Raw genomic sequence first — 22,754 nt, forward strand, 5'->3', positions numbered from 1 at the left:
CCAGGCTCAGCCCTTCTTTCTCTCATTAAGAGATTCAGCAAACAGGCAGTGAGACAACCCACCCTTTGCTTGAGTAATTACAGAGTTGCTAGCAGTCAATAGGATGAAATGCTGAGCTAAATGTAGGGATGTCATTCCCCATTTGTTTCATTCTTTCATATGAAAGAACTAGATACTTTCTCCTCACCTATGATAGGATGAGAGATCTTTACCATAATCGGAGAGCTGCAGAGCTGGAAGGGATCCTATTGATCACTGAGTCCAGCCACTGTCAAGGAGACACAGTGGAGAACGGAACTCCCAACCTCAGGCTCCACAGCCAGATCCTTAAACCGCAGAGCTATCAAGCAGTTCTGTATCTCGTCTAGATAAGAGTTTTTACATTTGTACAAATAATTTCTTGCACACATAGTGCACACTTCGCATAATTAATAGGTGGTGATTTGTTTTATGGACTTTTAAGATGGAAGCACTGGATAGGTTAGTTGCATCTTTTTTAACTGTCGTCCATCTCTCTTGCAGTTGCTGCTTGATGGAGGTGGGCAGGGACCCTTTTGCTCTGAGATGGTTTGTTTAAATTGTGGAGACCTTGATGAGAAAAAAAGAGGTCTTTGTCATGACTTTGTGCTGGAGACAAAGAATGTGTCTGCTTTGGAATAAGGCGGTTTCCTGAGTTTTGCCCTCTGTTACTGACTAGGGCCTGCCATCCAGTTCGAAAGAGGATAACCTAGAGACTTAGTGGGCAGCCTCTCCTGCAAGAGGGTGATCCTGCGAGTTCAGTGCTGGGCACATGCAATCATGTAGTTCCATCCAGCTTTTTTAAGATAGTACACATTGCTGTGTTGCTCTGAAGCTGATCCAAAGCAGGTAATGTCACGTCAGAGAAAGAGAAAGGGCACACATGGACAACATCCATTGATGGTGTATACTTTTGGTTTCCAGGAGCTTTTAATTATCAAACAGCTTATTTCCTGCCATGTGATAGAAATGATATTGGCACCCAGTTTCATCATGACAGTGACGTCTATGTTGGCTTGGGCATGTCATGGGAATGGCTGATGGTCGGACTCCAAAAGATCTCCTGTATGGAGAATTAGTGCAGGGAAATTGCCCCAGAGGAAGACCACAGCTGCGGTACAAGGAGATCTGCAAGTGGGATCCGAAGGCCTTAGGAATGGACTTCAACCGATGGGAAACCTTGACCTCTGAGCGTTTGGCCTGGAGGCAGGCGGTGCAGCATGGCCTCTCCCAATTTGAAGAAACACTTGTTCAGCAGGCCAAGGCAAAGAGGCAGTCCTGGAAGCAGCCAAATCAGGGAGCTGGACAGGGGACAGATTGTATTTGTCTTCAGCGTAGAAGGGATGGTCACTCTCGAATTGGCCTTCTCAGCCACACTAGACGCTGTTCCAAGTCCTCTGTTCAGAGCATGTTACCCTAGTCTCTCGAGACTGAAGAATGCCTAACAGATGCCACAAATAGAGGATACAAAGATAAATCTTCCCCAAGAGAAGTTGCTTCCATTAAAAAATTGGTTTATACATCTGCACATGCAGATTGATGCTGCCACATCTATTTAATTTTCAACATGTATTCTCAGTAAGGTGTGTTACCTACTTTTGATCCTAGCGTTTGGCTGACATTTTAGGCTTCATTATGGACACATTTGGCCATGTCACTAATGCACCCAGTTTCTTGATTCCCACTTGGAAAAACGTTGGAGCAGGCACCCTTGGCTGAAATCATGACATCTAGAGCACATATCCTTGACACTGTGATCAATTCTGCTTCACCTTCAGCCCACCCCTCTCCAAACTCCCCGATAAGAAATCCTTGCAGTTTATTACCAGACAAATTAAATCCGCGTGTTGGCCTCTCCTTTCTTTCATACAGCAGCTGGAAAACATTTGAGATTTTTCTGCTTAGTGCAAAAGGCAGCCATAACCTGTTGCGAACCTTAAAGATATGAAAAATGAAAGGCCGGTTGGTATGCAGAGGAGATTTCTGGAAATGGTGCAGTGGCTACAAAAGCCAGAGTTCCTGGAATTTTGAATAACACACACACCACAGGATGAAGGTTTGCCTTGCAAAGCATTCATTGTAGGCAATTGCAGCAGTGTTGGTATTACAGAGGCACAGTCATTTTCAGAATGGCTTAGAAATAATCTGTCTGCATGGCCCAACATGAAGGGTCAGCTCATTGTATAAAAATACAAGAATCCTTATAAATGTTCCTTGAGAAAATATACAGCCTATTTCATCTGAGTTGGAAACATATTCAGCAATGTTAGCAAGTTTTTTTTTATGAGTTCCTAGAATCCTCCAGCCAAGAATATAAAGGATTAAGCTGAGAAATGTGTGCAAAGAATACCTTCTGCTTCGTGCTTGAAAGAGTTCTTTTTCTGCCAGCAGCCATGCAGACTTTCTGCTAGTAAAATGTCTCCTTATGAAGGTGAAAGAAGAAAGCACAAAACAGGGCTGCAGCTGAACCCTATGAAGACGAAAGCATGACTTCAGAAGAACTACCTGGCTTTAATGTTGAGAATGAAGAAATTGAAATTGTTGAAGATTTTGTATATCCTTGGTTCAGTCATCAATCTGGATGGTGATTGCAGCCAGGAGGTCAGAATAAGATTGAGACTTGCAAGAGTACCAGTGGAGCCACTAGAAATGATCATCAAGCATAAGGATGTGTCCCTGGAGATCAAGGCCCAAATCATCCACGCTATTGTATTACTACATACAGATGTAAAGTCTGGACAATGAAAATAGCTGACTGGGGAGGGGGGAATCTGTTAATTTAAATATGGTTTTGGAGGAGAGCTTTGTGGACATCTTGGACCTCCAGAAAGACAGATAATGGTTCCTGGATCAAATCAAGGTTGAATTGTCTGTACGAGCAAACATTATTGTACTGAGGCTGTTGGCCTTTAGGCACATTATTAGAAGATAAGACTAGCTGAAGAAGACAAAAATGGTAGGAAAAAAAACTGAAGGCAGCAGAGAAAAGAGAAGATATATGAGATGGATCGACTTAGTAAAGAAAGTCATGGTTTTGGGGATCACCACCATCAACCACAGTGACAGACAATCTCCTTATCACAACAATACACACACAACAAAACACACTAATCACCCATACACAGAAAACAATACACCCACAACAATACACACTAATCATCCCATCTCACAGCCATAAATACTCCACGCCCTAGCCAAACTACACAAGAGCACAGTTTGCTGTCCTCTGAAGATGCCCATGGCCACAGAGGCTGGCGAAATGTTAGGAGAAGCCACCTTCAGAACACGGCCAAGAAGCCCGAAAAACCCACAAGAACCATCATGGTCTTGAGTTTGCAAGATCTCAGAAGGGCTGCTAATGAGAAGACATATGGGAGGTCACGCATTCCTATTGTCGCTCTAAGTAAGAGGCAGCTTGATGGCCCATAAAAACAATAGTGTCAGACTCTTAAGATTCTGGGAGTTGTACTAGTCCAAAACAGGACTGTTTCCAAGTTCAAAGCATTAGGACCTTTCATGAAGCTTTGGACGAAACCAGGGCAGTCATAATTAAGTTATGTCTTTGTCTTCACATGTTAAGGTGCAGGTTATTAAGATGCTGCTGACATGGCCGAGTGAGTGTTTAATGCCTAGCACGTCCTGCCATGTTTCTTTCGTGTTCTATTCAAATGCAGTGGGCGAAGCAGCCCTCCTTTGTGAAGCCAGATTTTTGAGGAAAGGTGTAATGAGCACTTGGAAGTGTTCCCTTCCTTGATGAAAAAGAGTGTCTCAACAGATACCCGCTGAAAAGCTATCAGCTCCAGCAAGACTTTCCGATCTTTGATAAGAGTGAAAAGAGCTTGTTTTTTTTCAGCAGCGGGAGCATTACCCTCCCTTCCCAGAGCAAGATTTTTGTGTGGAATGCTTTTTGGGGGGCGGGGCAGAGGGAGGGTGGCGAGTTTCCTGAAAATATGTATTGTCGGAAAAGTGCCTCATTTTTTCAAACAAAATGCAGGGTTTTTTAAGGTTCTTGAGGGTTTTTTTTTTTTTTTGCAAAAAAGTCCTTATTTCTTTTTTTTAAAAAATACAAAAACATTTGACTCAGTGAGGGAAAATTGTATGGTTCCATTTTCCTTTCTCATAATCAAAGATTTGCTTCCCTGTGGGGAAGAGCTAAGCTTTTACGTGCTGACAAATACTCAAGAGAAGTGTTAAGTTCAGTCTGTGAACTTCTGATACCTCCATGTGGACTTGTGCTCATGCTGTCCTGTCAGAGTCTGAGAGTCACACCAGATTCCTTGGTTTTGTGAACTGCAACGAGTAACTGTGATGAGCAGAGCCTTCACTCATGTGGATCTGGCCTTGTGAGATGATGAGACCATTCACACCATGACATTTTGTTCTTCCTGGCACTTGGTTGAAACACAACTACTGTATTCCAAAAGACATTTGGATGAATATGATCCTGATTTTTTTTCTTTAATATGTGCTCTTTTTGGCTCTTTTATGACATGCTATTCATAATTGTGTTATTTTGTCATATTTCAGTTCTATTGCACATATTTTGTTGTTTTGTATTATTATGAAGTCCACTTGGCAAAAAAAGAAAAAGCTAGAGATTGGAGGATTCAATTTGTAAATAAATGAAAGGGCAAAACCTGTACGTAAAAAGGAAATTGCACGAAAAGACAAAAAAAAAGGAAGTTTTTATTTCCTGAGCTGCAGATAGTACAGCCCATCGTATCCTAATTCGTGCAATGAAGAGAACTTGATGGACCGTTGGGGAAAGAGGTAACAACTCATACTCAGTTGCAGTTGTGTGCTCCTATGAGGCATCAAAATTCTGCGCAAAGAAATGAGAGGTGCATTTGCCTCTTTGACCCCCAAAGCCTTGTCTAGCAGTTGCCTTAAGCCAGTGGTCAGGGAACAGTGGTAAATTACCCCAAATGGGGTAAAAATGAAAATCTTGGGGGTTATGAAGACAGTTGCGGCAGCGCGACCGTCCTCATTACCCCCAGGCATTTTGTTTCCGATGATACAGTACTGTGTGTAGGTGGGCATTCCATCGCGGGGAGAACGCGCCCCTGCGAGGAACTGCACAGGGCACCTGCCTGACCTTCTCACCTCCAAAGGGGGGGGAGGGTGGTGGACTGGGCCAGCTGGACTCGTTGCTTGGCGGAGCCCTGGCTGGGGCTCTCCTTCCTCCCCGTGTCCGCCCGCCCAGTGCGCTGGCGAGGAGGCCCCCTTCCCACCCCGCCTCACCTGAGCTCATGGCCAGTGGACCTGCTGGCCCTGCGGTGCCCGCCTCCCCTTGCCAAGGACGGCATTTCCCAGCGACGTGGCGGCTCTAGACTGGCTGCTCGGGTGGTGGCCGCAGGTCCTGGGTGAGCGCAGAAGTGGGGAGGGTGGGTCGGCCACAGACAGCGAGAGCAGAGGGGCGGTGCTGGGAGGAGGCAGAGTAATGTTGGCATATATAAATTTTTTGGGGGGTAAAAGCTAAAAAAAAGAGTTCCCGACCCCTGCCTTAGACCACGATCCTTGCCTCCCTGCAATAGCTTGAGAGACATTTCAGCATGCAGGGTCCTCAGCATCCTTTCTGTGACCTCTGAGAATGGCTAGTGGTGATGGGGAGGCGAACATCTTTCCTGTTTCCCGGAGGGGTCTGCTGAGATTTCTCTGTCCCTGCTGCTCCTAGGGGCAAGAACACTGGGGCTTCACCAGCTACGTGGGGGGTGTCCCTCTCTACCACCCTTAACAGCAGGGTTCTCTCTCTACACCTTCAGCGACTGCAGAGGGAGTAGCCACGACTTACAGGTTGTGCACCCCGATATAAACCAACAGAATTGTTTGCTGCACGCAGCCACTCCTGTAAACCCAAGAAGTGAAGTTATTTTAGGCACAGCCATTGGTGCGCCCACATCATTCAGTGCCAGAGTGTTCGTATTTGGTCTTCAGTGGGGGGTACCTCTCAATTCAAATCCCACTTCACCTTGTGTTACCTTTTTGCAGTCAGGGACCTCACACCGATTTGTAATTTCCTCAATATAGATGGTATTGTGTTATTAAAAGTTTCAGGAGCTAGGAAGAATAAAAAACACTTCAAAATCCTCTGGCTTTGGCAGCCTTTTTTTTTTAGTAGAATGGCTGGGGACGATAGACTAGATTATCTGATTCCTCCCTGCGAAGTTCATTTCTATCAATAATATTGATCAGTACAGGGTGATTCGGTGTAACGGGAACATGCCTTTTTCTTAATTTCAGTCTCTATTTGGTAGTTCACAACTTTTTTGTATTGGAGGCAGGGGTGAGGCCCCTTCTTTTTCCTGAAAAAAGCTGGAAATGAATGCATATTTTTCTTAATGATGCATTCCTTGAATGCTTCACCCAAGTTTCTGCCATATCTCTTTGAATTAAAAAAAGATAAAATATTTGCAAATGTTGCAAGCTTAGTTTTGGAGAGTTGTCATCTTTAATCGCATTCTGGGATATGTTTATACATGCATTCTGCTCATTGTTTACCAAAACCCCTGGAAGGCTTTAGGAAAAGAATAATTTTGTAGAAAATCTGATGCAGCTCAGTATGCTTCTCGCAAGTTGTATTTGTGTTCAAAGGCCAAATTGGTTATTAAAATTCTATGATGGCACATTATTATTACTTTTATTATTGTGATTCAAAAATATCAGGCACACTCAATAAAAATTATAAAAACTTTATTATGTAACAGATATAAGTTTTAATCACAAACCTAAGTATCTGTTAAATATCAATGTAGGATATAAGCTGTTCCTAATATTGCTGTTTTTTGCTGTTGACATTATTTCTGAAATCTGCAACTGCTTATAATACTCTGTGAAATTTCTTGATATTGTTCCCTAAGCCCTGACGATGACGCTCTAAACGTACATCTCAAATGTTGTTATTCCAGTATAGCATCACTATATGCTTGAGAGATAGGTCTTCCCTGCACTCCTCTATATTTATTTTTATTTTTTAAAGTCCTATTCAGGAATTTCCACCTGAAACCTTGTCGGTCTTTTAGACATGGTGGGGATGTATGGAGGCGAATAAATCCCAACCCAATGTCCTCTCTATCCAAAAATCACTCAGATCTTGACACATTCAGCAGAAAGGTGCCTCGTAACTGTGTTCACGTGAATGCACTGTGTTCAGTAGTGGGTTGTCTTGATAAGGCAGGTTTCTTGACTACTGGAAGCATGTTACAAGAGGTTCTTGAGACCTTCATGCTGAACATGTGATAGTCTAGATCAGTGGTTCTTAACGTGGGCGATAATGCCCCCCAGGGGGCGATTTCATTTTTCAGGGGGGCGGTAGAACGAAAAGGGGCGGTGTGGGGGCGAAAGAACAGAAGGGGGCGGTAGGGGGGCGCTGGAGTGAGCCAAACCTGTGAAGGCGACTGCAGCCGCAGTGCTGGCAGTAGATCCGGTGCTGCTGCTGCCACCAGATGATCCAGCTCTTTCTACCTGCCACATCTCGCCTTTTTCCTTCAGGGCAGCACTGAGTGTGGATCGGATGGAAGGAAAGGGTCTCTTGGGTCCTCATCCTCACCCCGTGAAGCGCTGCCTTGCACCCGGGTGGGGAGGGAGACTAGGTAGGTAAGTAGGTAGGTAGGTAGGTAGGTAGGTAGGTAGGTAGGTAGGTAGGTAGGTAGGTAGGTAGGTAGGTAGGTAGGTAGGTAGGTAGGTAGGTAGGTAGGTAAGATATCATCACCTCAGGGAGGGGGGCGATGATAGCTTCCTCAATGGCTCAAGGGGGTGTTTCTTTCAAAAAGGTTAAGAACCACTGGTCTAGATAGATCATGTCCACATGGGAGGAACCTATTGGCATAGATCTGTCCCAGTCACACTTTTAGGTCCTACACAGTTTCAGGTTGTAGAAGTTGAACACAGCTCTTTTCATTTATCAATTCTCACTTGGTTTTAACTAAATATTCTTTAACAAATGGAACTAGAAAGCTGAGAGGTCCAATGGTGTGGTCTGGTCTTTCATGCATTCTGTCATTCATATTGCAAATTTAATGGCTCATGCTTCCAAACAGAGTAATCTTAGAACAAGCTGGAATTTTTAGCATGTATACATTACTGAAACAGCAACATCTATGTTGGCTTGGGCATGTCGTGAGAATGGCTGATGGTCAGATTCCTAAAGATCTCCTGTATGCAGAATGAGTGCAGGGAAATCGCCCTAGAGGGAGACCACAACTGCGATACAAGGAGATCTGCAAGCAGGATCTGAAGGCCTTAGGAATGGATCTCAACCGATGGGAAACCTTGACCTATTGAGTGTTCTGCCTGGAAGCAGGTAGTGCAACATGGCCTCTCCCAATTTGAAGACTCTTGTCCCATAGGCCAAGGCAGAGAGGCAGTCATGAAAGCAGCGAAATCAGGAAGCTGGACAGGGGGCAGATTGTGTTTGTCTTCAGTGTGGAAGGATGGTCGCTCTCGAATTGGCCTCCTCAGCTACGCTAGATGCTGTTCCAAGACCTCCATTCAGAGCACGATAACATAGTCTCTCAAGACTGAAGGATGCCTAATCTTGCTTTAAATATTCTGCTTCAGCAGTTGTTCTTGTATTATTATTTTTTCTTGTCCCTCTAAAACTGGGAGCCAAGAAGATGGTATTGTGCTGTTTTTACTGTTCATGTAAGCTTTGGTCCACATGGTCTACCTTTACAAAATCCAGTAACCATCCCAGTGCCAAGGTGGAGTGGGTGAATATATCCTAAGATTGGGATTGGTTGTAGCTGATTGGCTGAGGAACAGGAATCTCTTCTGTCTTTTGACGTGTACATAACTGACTGCTAAATTGAGCAAAGGGAATTAATTTCAAGTAGCATGAACTTGAAACCCACTCACATTGTCTCTTGTGTATATGCTGGAGTGAGGGAGCAGGAGCATCTTTCCTAGGAGATTATAGTTCATTTGTGTGGTGTTGCAAATAAATCCTACATGTTACTCACGGTCCTCGACACATGTACCATTTGCTCCGTCCCACCCCCAAAAAATCAAGTGATGGGAGGAAGGCCCCATTTCTGAAACATTGTGGTCTTGTCCTGTTGGAGCTCATTCAATCAACGTTTGAAGAGTTTTTGTGTTTGTTTCCTTTTTAAAAAGGAGGACCTGATGACAACTTGATAGAAGGCGGCGGGACCAAGTTTGTCTGCAAGCCAGGAGCCCGAAATATCACAGTCATCTTTCACCCACTTCGGAGGTAACATTCTTTATGCTGTACTTGTGCGTGAAGGTGTGTCATTACAGAGGTCTTGCCCCATTTTGCCTGTTAATAAGACTTCAGGCTGCTTAAGCGAGTATTGAGTATTGTTTATGGACTATCTGAAGAGTCATTGTTCCCTTGGAACAAGGGACGTCAACTGGTGACCCTCCAGATTTTGTTGGCCTGCAATTCCAGTCATCCCTCATCACTGCCTGTGCTGGTGGGGGCTGGTGAACATTTTCACCCCACGATATTTGGAGGGCCAAAAAAGAAAGAAACAAAGAGAAAATCAGATTTCTAGCAATGGTGGCTAAGAAAATTGCTTGGACGTATTATGGCAATGCCTATTAAAGTATTAGAAACTATGGAGGGGAGCATTTCTGTTAATCTGTGGACATCAGTGTCCTATAATTTCTTTTTCCTCAGCATGGGTAACAGATGTAGTCTAGATTACAGTATGTGTATTATGCAGATAATTCTAACGACTTGGTTATAACTCCTCAAAAACATAGATAGAATGGCCTATATTCATGGGGAAAAGGCACTGTTTGGACACAATTGTTGTATAATATTTTATCTGCTTAGAAGACACAGTGGGTGGGCAATGAAACGGAATTCATTGAAGCAGCTCCATGTGCCCAACGGTGATGATGTCAGCATCAGCAGCAAAACAACCCTGATGAAAATCACATTGCTGCTGATTCAAGGTAGTTTCAGAGTGCGCATATAACTCATACACAATGCCACTAGGTGATTTGCCTTGCTGCTGACGGCATCACCTTTACACACACACAGCTGTGCAACAGGATTTCAGCCACTATTGGGTTTCATGTATGTTTCTGGGAAAGAGAAAGGTAGATATGTGTGAAGTTATAGCTTTGTGTATTAGTATCTTAATATAATATTTTAATGCTACTGTCATATAGAACTCCGTAGTTTTCCTGGCTATCTTGATACAAATGCACTCTTCTTCAAAACTTACAAGCTTTTTTGCTGGGTTTATTTGTCCGTTTGACTCCCTCCGGTGCAAACTATGTAATTTTTTTATTGACTAGGAGTGGGGAAAAGTTTAGTTGTGTCTCATAGGAAATTGTTTGTCATTCACTTTGACTTACGATTCGTAAGCAGCAAGCAGCGCTTCAGCAAGGTAAGCTGATTTCTTGATAAACAGGTTCCAGCTTTACAAGACTGCCAATGAAGCTCCTCTGACTTTGGAAACAGGCTGTCAATTATTAAAATGCATTAGAAATTCTCAGCTGGTGGAAGCTCATCAGGGGTGCTAGGACATGAAAATACCGGAGCTGAGTCAGGTGGAAATGGGAAGTTTAATAGAGCACTCTTTGAGTTTAATCTTCCCACTTCTCCCTTCCAGTCATACGATTAATTTTCTTTTGTCGTCAATGTCTAAGTAGCAGAAGGTTGGTTTTCCTGCTAATGGGGTTGTCTTCTGATATCCACATGCTTTCTCCAGTTTTGCTCTGTATCTCTCAGTTCTATTGTTTCTGACATTACCCATTGTTCTGCTTTGAGTTAAAATCTGTTTGATGTGCCAGTGCTTGACAGAGTAGATTTGTCTTAAACCTGTACTGCAAACCTAGCCTCACTTTTACTTTGGGGTTCAAATACTGGACCAGAAAGAGGCTTGTGTTCAGCCCTAAATAATCCACACATGCATTCTGTCAAACACAGTCCCGTGTCTGGTTTTGCTGCCGTAAGTACTGTATTGTACGTGGTTGCAAACAATAGTGGTGGGTTGCAACTAGATAATACATCACTGCACATGCCCTTCCATTAGTCTATGATTCTATAACTGAGTAAGCCAGAATTTAGGGCCTCCTCTTATGTAGGACTCTAATATTTTCTCTGTTTTTGCATTTAGTCTCTCTCAAAACCAAACCAAACCAAGAAACAGAAGTGCCAGAACAGCCTATTATAAGCATGAATTTCAGGTGGAGTAATGGATGTATATTAGGGTCCGAGCATCTCTTAACTGAGTGCTCTGCTTGCTATGTGCTTCCTGCCTGCATGTGCTGTTTCAGCCTGTGTCTTTATTTGGGGGGGGGGGAGTTAGCATCCAAGGCAGGAGACCTTAGTTCATGTGAACCATTTATTTTATTCATTTTATTATTTTGTATAGGATCTGTTGGTGCATGTATGAGATGGTACTGGGACACCTCCGCTGGTTCTTCTCCTCCTCTCTTCCCTTGATTCCTTTAAAGCAAAAGCAGTGTTGATTTGCACACACACACACACACACACCCGGACCTTTCTCTCTCTCTCTCTTCTCCCCACCCCACTCCCGCCTCTCTTTTAAAGAAGAAAAAGAGCTTGGCAAGCAATTTGTTTAGATCCCTGATATTTGTGAAGCATTTGTAGTTGATGACTTTAATGTCAATAAACTCTCCCCGCCTTGGAGCGCATGTCATAAAATCATCAGCCACTGTGCAGTGACAGGAAAGATGGCTGTTAAGGAAATGTTTCCTTCAAAGTGACCGCTTTGCCTCGGTGTGTAGTTCTGCCTGTTTCTCTTTAGCATTTCTGTCAGCTTGTCATGGACAATCAGATGTTACCTTCATGGCTGACATCCAACAAGCGTATAAAGCATGATGAAAACTTCCTCTCTTTTTCTCTTTCTTTCTCCTCCTCTTTCTCCTCCGCCCCCCCCCCCCCAAAACACACACCCCTGCCTCTGTCAGATGCAGATGATACATTGGACACACTTTGGTTTCACTACCAGCTTGATGGGTCAGCAGTGGAAATCATGCATGTCCTTTGAAGGGTGAGGGCAGGATATATGATAGAAAGCTCTCTTTGCATTGTGCAGTGCGCATGGTCATGCTGTGGGAGGGGGTCTTTGGGAAGGGGGCATATGCTATATCTTAAACTACTCCCCCTCTCCCAGTTCTTTGTGTGTGTGTGCCAGAGAGAGAGAGAGAGAGAGAGAGAGAGAGAGAGAGAGAGAGAGAGAGAGAGAGAAGCAACATTTTAGTAACTCCTGGAGAAAGGAAAATACAGTGGTGCCTCACATTACGAGCGCTCCATTTGACGACGAATTTGCTTTACGTCGAAGTTTTTGCGATCGCAAAAACGATCGCAAAACGATGTTCCCTATGGGGAAATTTCACTTTGTGGTGATCGGTCCCCTGTTTCAGTAACCGATCATCGCAAAGCGATGATTTTTGCACAGCTGATCGGCGGTTTCAAAATGGCCGCCAGGTTAAAAAAAAAAAGGCCGCCCACTGTTTTCTGGCACGGATTCCTCACTGCATGGGCAGCGAAAATGGCCATGCTATGGAGGATCTTCGCTGGACAGTTTGAAGCCCCTAGGAACACATTAATTGGGTTTTAATGCATTTCTATGGGCTTTTTAAAATCGCATGATGACGTTTTCGTTTTACAGCGATTTTCACGGAACGAATTAACATCGTTATGCGAGGCACCACTGTAGTTTCATGTATTCTTGAAGGCTTTCATGGCCAGGATGTGTTCACAGACAAGGTTCTGACTCCTGTCCTCTAGAGATGCCGGCCACAGAGACTTGCAAAACGTTAGGAAGAACAACCTTCAGAACATGGCCAAAGAACATGAAAAACCCACAACAACCATTAGATCCCGGCCGTGAAAGCCTTTGTGAATAGCCTGAAAAACCTACAACAACCATCGAAAATAGGAGTTTCATTATGTCAAACTTCTTCCTACTCAGGCTTGCCTGGTTGAAGAGACAGAAGGACTCGAAGTAGACAGGCTCAGATTACAAACATATATTTAGGGAGACATTGGCAGCAATATTTATCAAGACGGTAGAAAAGCTTGCAAGAAGTGGGAGGTATGTATGTGACTGACACAGCTGTAATACTTTGTAATACAATGACAAAGCTGCACATTTGGAATGTATGTATAAAAGGTAGGATTTCATGTTGAGGGCAGTTCTTTTCAAAGGGATGTTGTGAACACAGGCTCTATTGGTGGCTCTTTTCAGCTAAAACTAACAAGAAGCTCACTCTATAATATATCCTTCCTTCTGATGTGAGAATCATGTTTTCTTTATGCACAGAGGGCTCTGTGAGGTACTGCGATCTTCAGAAGTTAGTATGTGTATGAACATTCCATGATATCACAGCAGTTGGGCAAATGATTAGGGGACAGTCCAGAGGTATGATTTTGGCATGCATGGTTTTTCATAACATGTATGGCCTGCAACTGTGATCCATTAAGTGGTTATTGGCTTTCTACTACACACTATCCTCAGTACAGTTGTACCTCGACTTACGAATGCCCCTACTTGTGAACGATTTGAGCTACAAATGGCTCCGTTTCCAAAAAGTTGCTTTGACCTGCGAATGGAGCCTCGACTTACGAACCAAAAAGAAAAAAGAAAAAAAATTTCCTGCCCTTTTTTTGACCTAAGTTCACCTTGTGACAAGAGAAGAAAAAATAAATAAAATTCATCCCCTAGTGGTAGAGTATGGATTAACCGGCTTTGCATTACAGTGGTGCCTCGCTAGACAGTTACCCCGCATGACAGTTTTTCACTAGACATTGGCTTTTTGCGATCACTAAGCCCCTTTCCTGAAGAGGAAGCAGAGGCAGGAGGGAGCTGTGCTTGGGGGCCATTTTAGTTGGTGAGTTCTTCCTGGTAGGCTGACCCTTTGACCACATGGTCTGAGGGGGCGGGGCTTTGGCTTTAAATTAGTGCCTGCAGAAGCTCTAAGCCCCTTTCCTGAAGAGGAAGCAGAGGCAGGAGGGAGCTGTGCTTGGGGGCCATTTTAGTTGGTGAGTTCTTCCTGGTAGGCTGACCCTTTGACCACATGGTCTGAGGGGGCGGGGCTTTGGCTTTAAATTAGTGCCTGCAGAAGCTCTAAGCCCCTTTCCTGAAGAGGAAGCAGAGGCAGGAGGGAGCTGTGCTTGGGGGCCATTTTAGTTGGTGAGTTCTTCCTGGTAGGCTGACCCTTTGACCACATGGTCTGAGGGGGCGGGGCTTTGGCTTTAAATTAGTGCCTGCAGAAGCGCGCGCCTAACGGCGCGCGAAATCCTCTTACTCTGTTTTTTTACTTTAATCTGCTAAATAGGATAGCCAAATAGTATTTCTTACCCCTGGCGGCAGGAATGTTTCAGGAGTAGGATCATACTTCCACACTATTAGGGAGCAGGCCGGGTAGGTGGGACTCGTCAGCCATGTAAGGCAGCCAATCTAGGAGAAGGAAAACTCTGATTTCAAACCTCCACTGCCTTGTGGCTATATCCACTGATGGAAAAGGCTTCAGGAGATAACCTCGAGGCAAAATCCGGAGCCGGAGTCCCGTAGACAGTTCGTGTTGTTCTGCCAACTCCTGCGACGTCGCTGGAACCAGTTGTATTGGCTCTTGCCTCTCCATTGGACTATTTCAGTGACGTGGAGAGGGGGGATTTTCTGCTTGGGTAACAGCCTATCCTCCATATTATTCTACCCAGGCTTCGTGCTCTGGAGAGGACACTCCAGCTTTGCATACAGTGTCGAAATAACACAGGAACTAGCAGTTACTGGTTATACGTTTTGCTCGATTGGCACAGAGCATGATGCCAGGGACTACTTCTGATGGTCAGAGAGCCGAAAAACAGATCAATAACCATGCACCACGCAACAATCAAAAGAAAACATCTGCCCTAAAGTTGGGAACCTGGAATGTTCGGACAATGACCCCTGGCTTTTCTGACAACCTGCAGGAAATAGACGACGTGCGCAAGACAGCTGTTATCGACATTGAACTGAGTAGACTGCGGATGGACATTGTTGCCCTGCAAGAGACGAGATTGCCAGACATGGGATCTGTCAAAGAAAAAAACTTCTCATTCTTCTGGCAGGGAAAACCATTGAACGAGACCAGGGAATATGGTGTTGGCTTTGCGGTCAGAAATACTCTGCTGAGATCCATTGTTCCACCTACTGTGGGGAGTGAAAGAATCCTGTCACTGCAGCTCCACTCATCAGCGGGACTGGTCACCCTCATCAGTGCATATGCACCAACACTGTCATCCACAACAGAAGTCAAAGACAAATTCTATGACGATTTGGCAGCTACTATCAAAAACGTCCCTGAGAGAGAGCCGCTGTTCATTCTCGGAGACTTTAATGCTAGAGTTGGTGCTGATCACAACTCTTGGCCCACCTGTCTAGGCCGTTTTGGCATTGGGAAGATGAATGAAAATGGCCAACGTTTGCTGGAGTTTTGCTGTTATTATGGTCTTTGTGTCACCAACACATTCTTTAATACAAAGCCTCAACACAAAGTTTCCTGGAGACATCCAAGATCGAAGCATTGGCATCAGCTTGATTTGATCCTCACTAGACGTTCTAGCTTATCTAGTATTACGATCACACGCAGTTACCAGAGTGCTGATTGTGACACTGATCATTCCCTGGTGTGTAGCAGAATAAAACTGCAAACAAAGAGATTGTATCACACGAAAAAGGAAGGAAAACCACGTATAGATATCAACAAGATTCGCAATCAAAGAAAAGTGGAGGAATTTGCCCAAGCGCTTCAGGAAACCCTTCCAGGCCCGGCTGATGCGAATGCACCTGAACGATGGGAACACTTCAAGAACGCTGTTTATAACACTGCCTTGTCCACATTTGGCAAGAAGACCAAAAAGACGGCTGACTGGTTCGAAGCCCATTCAGAGGAGCTGATTCCAGCCATCGAGGATAAGAGGAGAGCTCTAGCAGCATACAAAGCCTGTCCTAGTGAGTACAACTTGCAGGCTCTTCGAGCTGCTCGTAGCCAAGTCCAACAGACTGCCAGGAGATGTTCCAATGATTATTGGCTTCAGCTCTGCTCTCAGATACAGATAGCAGCGGACACAGGTAACATCAAGGGAATGTATGATGGTATCAAGCAGGCTTTAGGTCCAATACAGAAGAAATCTGCTCCCTTGAAGTCTACTACAGGCGTGATCATCCAGGATCGAGCACAGCAGATGGAACGCTGGGTACAGCACTACTCTGAGCTATATTCTAAAGAGAATGTAGTAACGGAAGAGGCACTAAATAACATTGAGTGCCTGCCTCTCTTGGAAGAGCTGGACAGTGAACCAACTTTAGCAGAAATAAAAGCAGCCTTGGATTCCCTTGCCTCTGGCAAGGCACCTGGAAAGGACAACATCCCCGTTGAAGTTTTGAAGTGTTGTAAAGAGATCATCACCACTGAGCTGTATGAACTCTTTTCTCTTTGCTGGAGAGAAGGTGGAGTACCACAGGACATGAAGGATGCAAACATCGTCACATTGTATAAGAACAAAGGCGACAGGGGCGACTGCAATAACTACCGTGGTATCTCTCTTCTCAGCGTTGTAGGGAAGCTGCTGGCCCGTGTTGTGCTGAAGAGACTTCAGGTGCTTGCAGACAGAGTGTATCCAGAATCACAGTGTGGTTTTCGAGCTAACAGATCCACCACTGACATGGTATTCTCCCTCCGACAGCTGCAGGAGAAATGCAGGGAACAACAACAGCCACTCTTTGTGGCCTTCATAGATCTCACAAAGGCCTTTGACTTGGTTAGCAGGGACGGACTTTTTAAAATACTTCCCAAGATTGGATGTCCACCTCAACTCCTTAATATCATCAGGTCCTTTCATGAGGAAATGAAGGGCACTGTGGTTTTTGATGGCTCAACATCAGATCCCTTTGACATCCGAAGCGGAGTGAAACAAGGCTGTGTCCTTGCGCCAACCCTGTTTGGGATCTTCTTTGCTGTCATGCTGAAGCAGGCCTTTGGAACTGCAACAGAAGGTGTCTATCTCCGGACTAGATCAGATGGAAAGCTTTTTAATCTCACTAGATTGAGAGCGAAGACCAAAGTCCAAATGAAATGTATGCGGGACTTCCTCTTTGCTGATGATGCAGCCATTGTTGCCCACTCTGCTGAAGACCTCCAACAATTCATAAATCATTTTAGCAAGGCCTGCCAAGACTTTGGACTAACTATCAGCCTGAAGAAAACACAAGTCATGTGCCAGGGCATGGACTCACCTCCCTCTATTACTATCTCCATGCAAGAACTGGAGGTTGTTCATGAATTTGTGTACCTTGGCTCAACAATCTCTGACACTCTCTCCCTAGATGTCGAGCTGGATAAACGCATTGGGAAAGCAGCTACCATGTTCTCTAGACTCACAAAGAGAGTATGGCTTAACAAGAAGTTGACGGCATACACCAAAATCCAGGTCTATAGAGCCTGTATCCTGAGCACACTCCTATACTGCAGCGAGTCCTGGACCCTTTGTGCACGGCAGGAGAGGAAGCTGAACACCTTCCATATGCGTTGTCTCCGACGCATTTTTGGTATCACCTGGCAGGACAAAGTTCCAAATAGAGTAGTCCTAGAACGAGCTGGAATTTTCAGCATGTATACAATATTGAAACAGCGCCGTCTACGTTGGCTTGGGCACGTCGTGAGAATGGCTGATGGTCGGATTCCAAAAGATCTCCTGTATGGAGAATTAGTGCAGGGAAGCCGCCCCCGAGGGAGACCACAGCTGCGTTACAAGGACATCTGCAAGCGGGATCTGAAGGCCTTAGGAATGGACCTCAACAGATGGGAAACCTTGACGTCTGAGCGTTCAGCCTGGAGGCAGGCGGTGCATCATGGCCTCTCCCAATTTGAAGAGACACTTGTACAGCAGACCGAGGCAAAGAGGCAGTCCCGAAACAAGCAAAACCAGGGAGCTGGACAGGGGACAGATTGGATTTGTCTCCAGTGTGGAAGGGATTGTCACTCTCGAATTGGCCTTCTCAGCCACACAAGACACTGTTCCAAGACCTCCATACAGAGCACGATACCATAGTCTCTTGAGACTGAAGGATGCCTACACATAGCGATTCACAAAACAGTGATTCCTATGGGGGAATTTCGCTGGACAATGTTTGGTCGCTGCTTCACAAACCGATTTTCGCTAGACGACGATTTTGACAGCTCCCTCCATGCTCACAAACAGGTGTTTTCGGGACTTAAGCTTTGCAAGACAGCGATTTAAACAGCTGATCGGCGGTTCGCAAAACGGCTTTCCTATGGCTGATCTTCGCTAGACAACGACGATTCTTCCCCATTGGAACGCATTAAACAGGTTTCAATGCATTCCAATAGGGAAATGCTTTTCGCTAGACAATTATTTCGCTAAACAGCTATTTCAGTGGAACGGATTATCATCGTCTAGCGAGTCACCACTGTAGTTTCTATGTTAACTATGGGAACTAATGCCTCTACCTACGAACGGAAAACAGCAGATACGGATTAAATGGTTTTCAGTGCATTCCAATGGAAAAGTTTGCCTCGACTTACAAACTTTTCGACATACGAACTTAATTCCAATATGGATTAAGTTCATAAGTCGATGTACCACTGTAAATGTTCTTTATTCACAGCTTACATCAATTTTATAAAAGCTTTCCTGGCACTTATCTAGGTCAAAGAAATGTATACACTGGCCTCTGCAATCCGTGCCATAACCATATATGTTTAAATTACCCCATCACATTCTATCCAGGGTTGGTGTTAAAAAGTCCAGAACCCATAGCAGTTTAATAAGTGGTGATAAGAGATAAAGCACATCCAAGTATTCTTATCTGCGGAAATGTAAATGAACGTGAAGAGTTGAATGGGTAGTTGTCAAATGTTTTAGTGGAAACAGCAAGTTGGAAATGGGAAATGGAGGGAATCTGACGACCCTGGGGTAGACAGCCTAATTTGCAGCAGGACAAATGGAATGCGCAAAGCCCCAGATTAATTACCAGCTCTTAATGGGGCTCAGAAGCATGTAATAAATGTATAGCAGATATTATTTTTCTAACAGGCAAGTGGTTCTTTGAAAGGGGTTGATTACTGGGAATAGATTTTTTTAAAGAAAAAAAAGAAACCCAAAGTCATGAAAAGCTAATTAGACATCCAGTCTGATGAGGAATACACACACCCTGTTTTTTTCCTTTCTTAGATATTGTGTGGTGTGTGGGTGTGTGCTAAAGTATGTAAACCAGGGCTGCAAAAGAAGGCTAGATGTTGCCTCTATTATCCACTGAAAACCAACATCTGCTCGGATACTGTTATTCCAGCAGAAGCTAGTCTTGCTTTAGGATTCGACGTTTCCCATTCTGGGAAAGAAATGAGGATGACCCCAAACTTAGAAACTTGTGGGTGTGCAAAAAGAGAGAAAGAAGTGGAGCATGACTGGCCAGCAAGCTATGTGTAACATTTGTTCCGAATCGATGGGTTTTTCTTTCTTTTCAGCTGGCGTTTGAAAAGCACTTGGCTCTTCCGGGTAATAATAATTTTACATACGCTTTATGGAGTATTCTTATTACCAGACAATTGGATAACAGATGTCGGCAGTCTTGGAGGTGGTGGAGGGAAGAGAGTGAAGAAGCTGGAGGCAGGAGAGGGAAAGAAAGATCAGTGCCTCTCAGACAGTGTGAATGCCCTGAGCCCTAATCCTTTTCAGCGCTGGGTGCCAAGGCCGCTAGGATATCTCCCTATCAGCCACTCTTCATTAATATCAGGCAGCAATTAAGCATCATTGCAGGGAAAGAGCAGAGAGCAAAAGGGCTCATGGGCCTGAAAGCGGAAGTTCCGTCTAAACCACTTTGTATGTCTCGGAAAAGGTGGGGAGATTGAATTCTCCTGTCCGTTCAGCTTTTCTCTCTGGGTCTTAGAGGAGGCAGCCTCTGTCAGGCACCAGACAGTGTGGTTGCTTCCCGTATTGGGTCACTGAAGACGAAGTGATGATTCGTCACCTTGGGTCCCCAGGTGTTCTTGGATTGAAACTCCCAGAAGGCTTCACCAGTAGCTATTCTATCCAGGATTTCTGGGAGTTGTAGTCCAAGAACATCTGGGGATCCACTGAGCTACAGAGATAATGAGTTGCAGAATTCTCTTGGTAGGTACAAATTTGAAACAATTAGTGCAAACACAGCCTTCATCAAGGACTCACTGACTGTTGACTTCTTATCTGACAAGCACAAATGGATTATTTTCACTGGAATTTTCTAGCAAATAGACATGCCCACGTAGATCGTGTTTCAGTGGCCCAGTTATGACCCCCTCCTTCCAGAATATTTCCTCAAAAAATCCTTTATGCAGATGTTTTGTATCTCTGATGAATTTTTGACCAACAGCATCATGTGGATGTACCAGTGGTAGAAACTGGTTCCTTCATGTGGAACCCATAAAAGGTAAAGGTTCCCCTTGACATTTAGTCCAGTTGTGTCCGACTCTACGGTGCGGTGCTCATCCCCATTTCCAAGCCGTAGAGCCAGCATTTGTCCGAAGACCGTTTCCGTGGTCACGTGGCCAGCGCGACTAGACACAGAACGCCATGACCTTCTCACCGAGGTGGTACCTATTTATCTACTCGCATTTTAACATGCTTTCGAACTGCTAGGTTGGCAGGAGGTGGGACAAGCAAGGGGAGCTCCCTCCGCCACGTGGATTCGATCTTACGACGGCTGGTCTTCTGACCTTGCAGCACAGAGGCTTCTGCGGTTTAACCTGCAGCGCCACCGCATCCCTGGCACATGGAACCCATACAAAATCCATAATTAACAACAGTGCAAAACAAAACAAACCAATCCCCTTGATCACATAAATTTATGTTTGATAGTATATGACGGCACCACCTCATACCCTTAGTTTTTCCACCTGAGCTACACCCACAGCCTTATGTGTTCCTGTGAGCACCTTTAGGTACAGCTAAGAATTTCACCACTGTATGTCTTTCATTTTTGTTCATTCATTTTTCCAGATCTCCAGATGCCTGCGCTCTGTATAGCCAAATTATGCAGGCACATTTATATGTTTAAAACCCATGGGGAAGTGTTGTTTTGACAATGCTAAGAGGTTATGAAACCGGTCATTATGGAAGCCAAGTACCTGCCGTGAGATTGTCGATCCATTGTTGTACCGTTGTTAATGCTTTATGAAAGCTGACAGTCTTGCCACACATGCCTTATTAGAGGTGACAGCTTATGAAAATCCTTCAAGTGAGGCTGTTCATTTCCTCCAACAGGCAAGAAAGCTCTCTTTCCCTCTTACTGACACATAAGCACAAGGAAGCACCAGACACAAAATCTCCTTTTCCTGCATGATACATTTGTCTTGTTCCCATCTTGACAGGGAAGGTGCTCCGTCTGATCAGTCAAGTTTGGATTTTCCAAAGATATTTTGTCTGCAGTATAAATCAAGAAAGTCTGTCACTGGCTTCCCCTCTTTCTCCAGCTCTCTCTTCTCAAAACAAACACAACACAAGACGAAATAAATACACTTTTTGACACAGCCTGAAAGACAAGTGCCTGGTAGTTTGTACATGGTGTTCAAAGTCTCCACTGGTAGCACTGAAGTGTAGGGTATTCTGTTAACAGTGTTGTTACCACTGTAAAACAATTAAGGTTGCAATTTCTGGGTGACTTTTCATTGAAAAGCATTTTTTTTCTTGAGTAAAAAAAAAATAAAAGTTTTTAAATAGAAAATGTGAGACGCAAAGCTTGACCCAGACAAGTCCATATGAGAAGTAAGTATCCACTGATATTCCACACCTACATATGATACAAAATAGGGGAAAAGTTGTGAGCCAAGGAAGTTGTCTAGTGGGACTGACTGTAGCAACCTATCATCTTTCCAGGTTATAAAGTCTGGAAGATGGGCTGGTTCACCTGCTGGTTTTGCTCACTGGGGGCAGGAGTGACCCTTAGCCTTGTGCCTCGTCCTGCAACACTGTAGACCCTTCTCCATGGGTTCCAGAAGGAAACAGAAACCCCAAAATTCACGTCCACAAAATTCCCCCCCCCCCCCACTTCTTTTTGTTGAATTGTTTTGTTTAAAATATGTTTACCCTGCCTTTCTTCTTGAAAAGGGACCCAAGATAACTGGCATGTACTAGGTGAGGTTGGAATCCTTACTGGGGGGGATGAAGGCTAATGAGTCTAAGTGGAGGCTATAGAGCTGCATGGGCCGTTTGGTTTCTTTGTTTCTAGGACAAGGAAACAATGGCGCAGGTGGATGGAATCCCAACCCCCGCGCTTATTTGCATGGCATACATATTAGTTGTGCGCAAAACTAGTGTCTAGTTCCTTGTGATTCCCTGAGGGGTCTCTGGGGCTCCTCATGTCACGGGCAGTGGTAGCTTCTCCCTTTGGACTCAAGCGGTCTTGCCTCACTTCAGGTTCACGTTGTCATTTGCACAAATCCATGCCTGCCTGCCTGCCTGCTTTTATGTATGTTTGTGTGAGAGAGACAGAATGAATTTGTGCGTGTGTCTGTGTGTCAGTGTATGTCTCTGTGTGTATGTGCCCGCTTTTGCCTTTGACTATGTGTGAGGAGGAACCCCATCCCAGCAGAAAAGAGGAGTGTGAGCCGTCCCCTAGATCCCCTCTCTCAGATCCCCATAGAGGGAAGGAATCCCCATAGAGGGATCTGAGACAGCGTCTATGCTGAGACCAGCAGTGCCTCTACTGAGAGTAGAGGAGAAGAAGATCGGGAAAGAAGAGCAAGAGGAGGGCGAG

The 22,754-nt window shown here is 44.7% G+C and overlaps 1 protein-coding gene across 2 annotated transcripts in view; it reads left to right on the forward strand.

Moving 5' to 3' along the window:
* The window catches only part of EXOC4 (exocyst complex component 4), a 432,390-nt gene that overhangs the window by 226,092 nt on the left and 183,544 nt on the right, over window positions 1-22,754 (forward strand). For both annotated transcript variants that reach the window (XM_073002480.2, XM_073002481.2), the window contains exon 10: window positions 9,130-9,226. In XM_073002480.2, coding sequence (XP_072858581.1) covers window positions 9,130-9,226 — 97 coding nt within the window. The remainder of the gene's footprint in view (window positions 1-9,129; window positions 9,227-22,754) is intronic.

Source organism: Pogona vitticeps, chromosome 5 (genome assembly GCF_051106095.1).
Source record: "Pogona vitticeps strain Pit_001003342236 chromosome 5, PviZW2.1, whole genome shotgun sequence".
Taxonomy (NCBI): domain Eukaryota; kingdom Metazoa; phylum Chordata; class Lepidosauria; order Squamata; family Agamidae; genus Pogona; species Pogona vitticeps.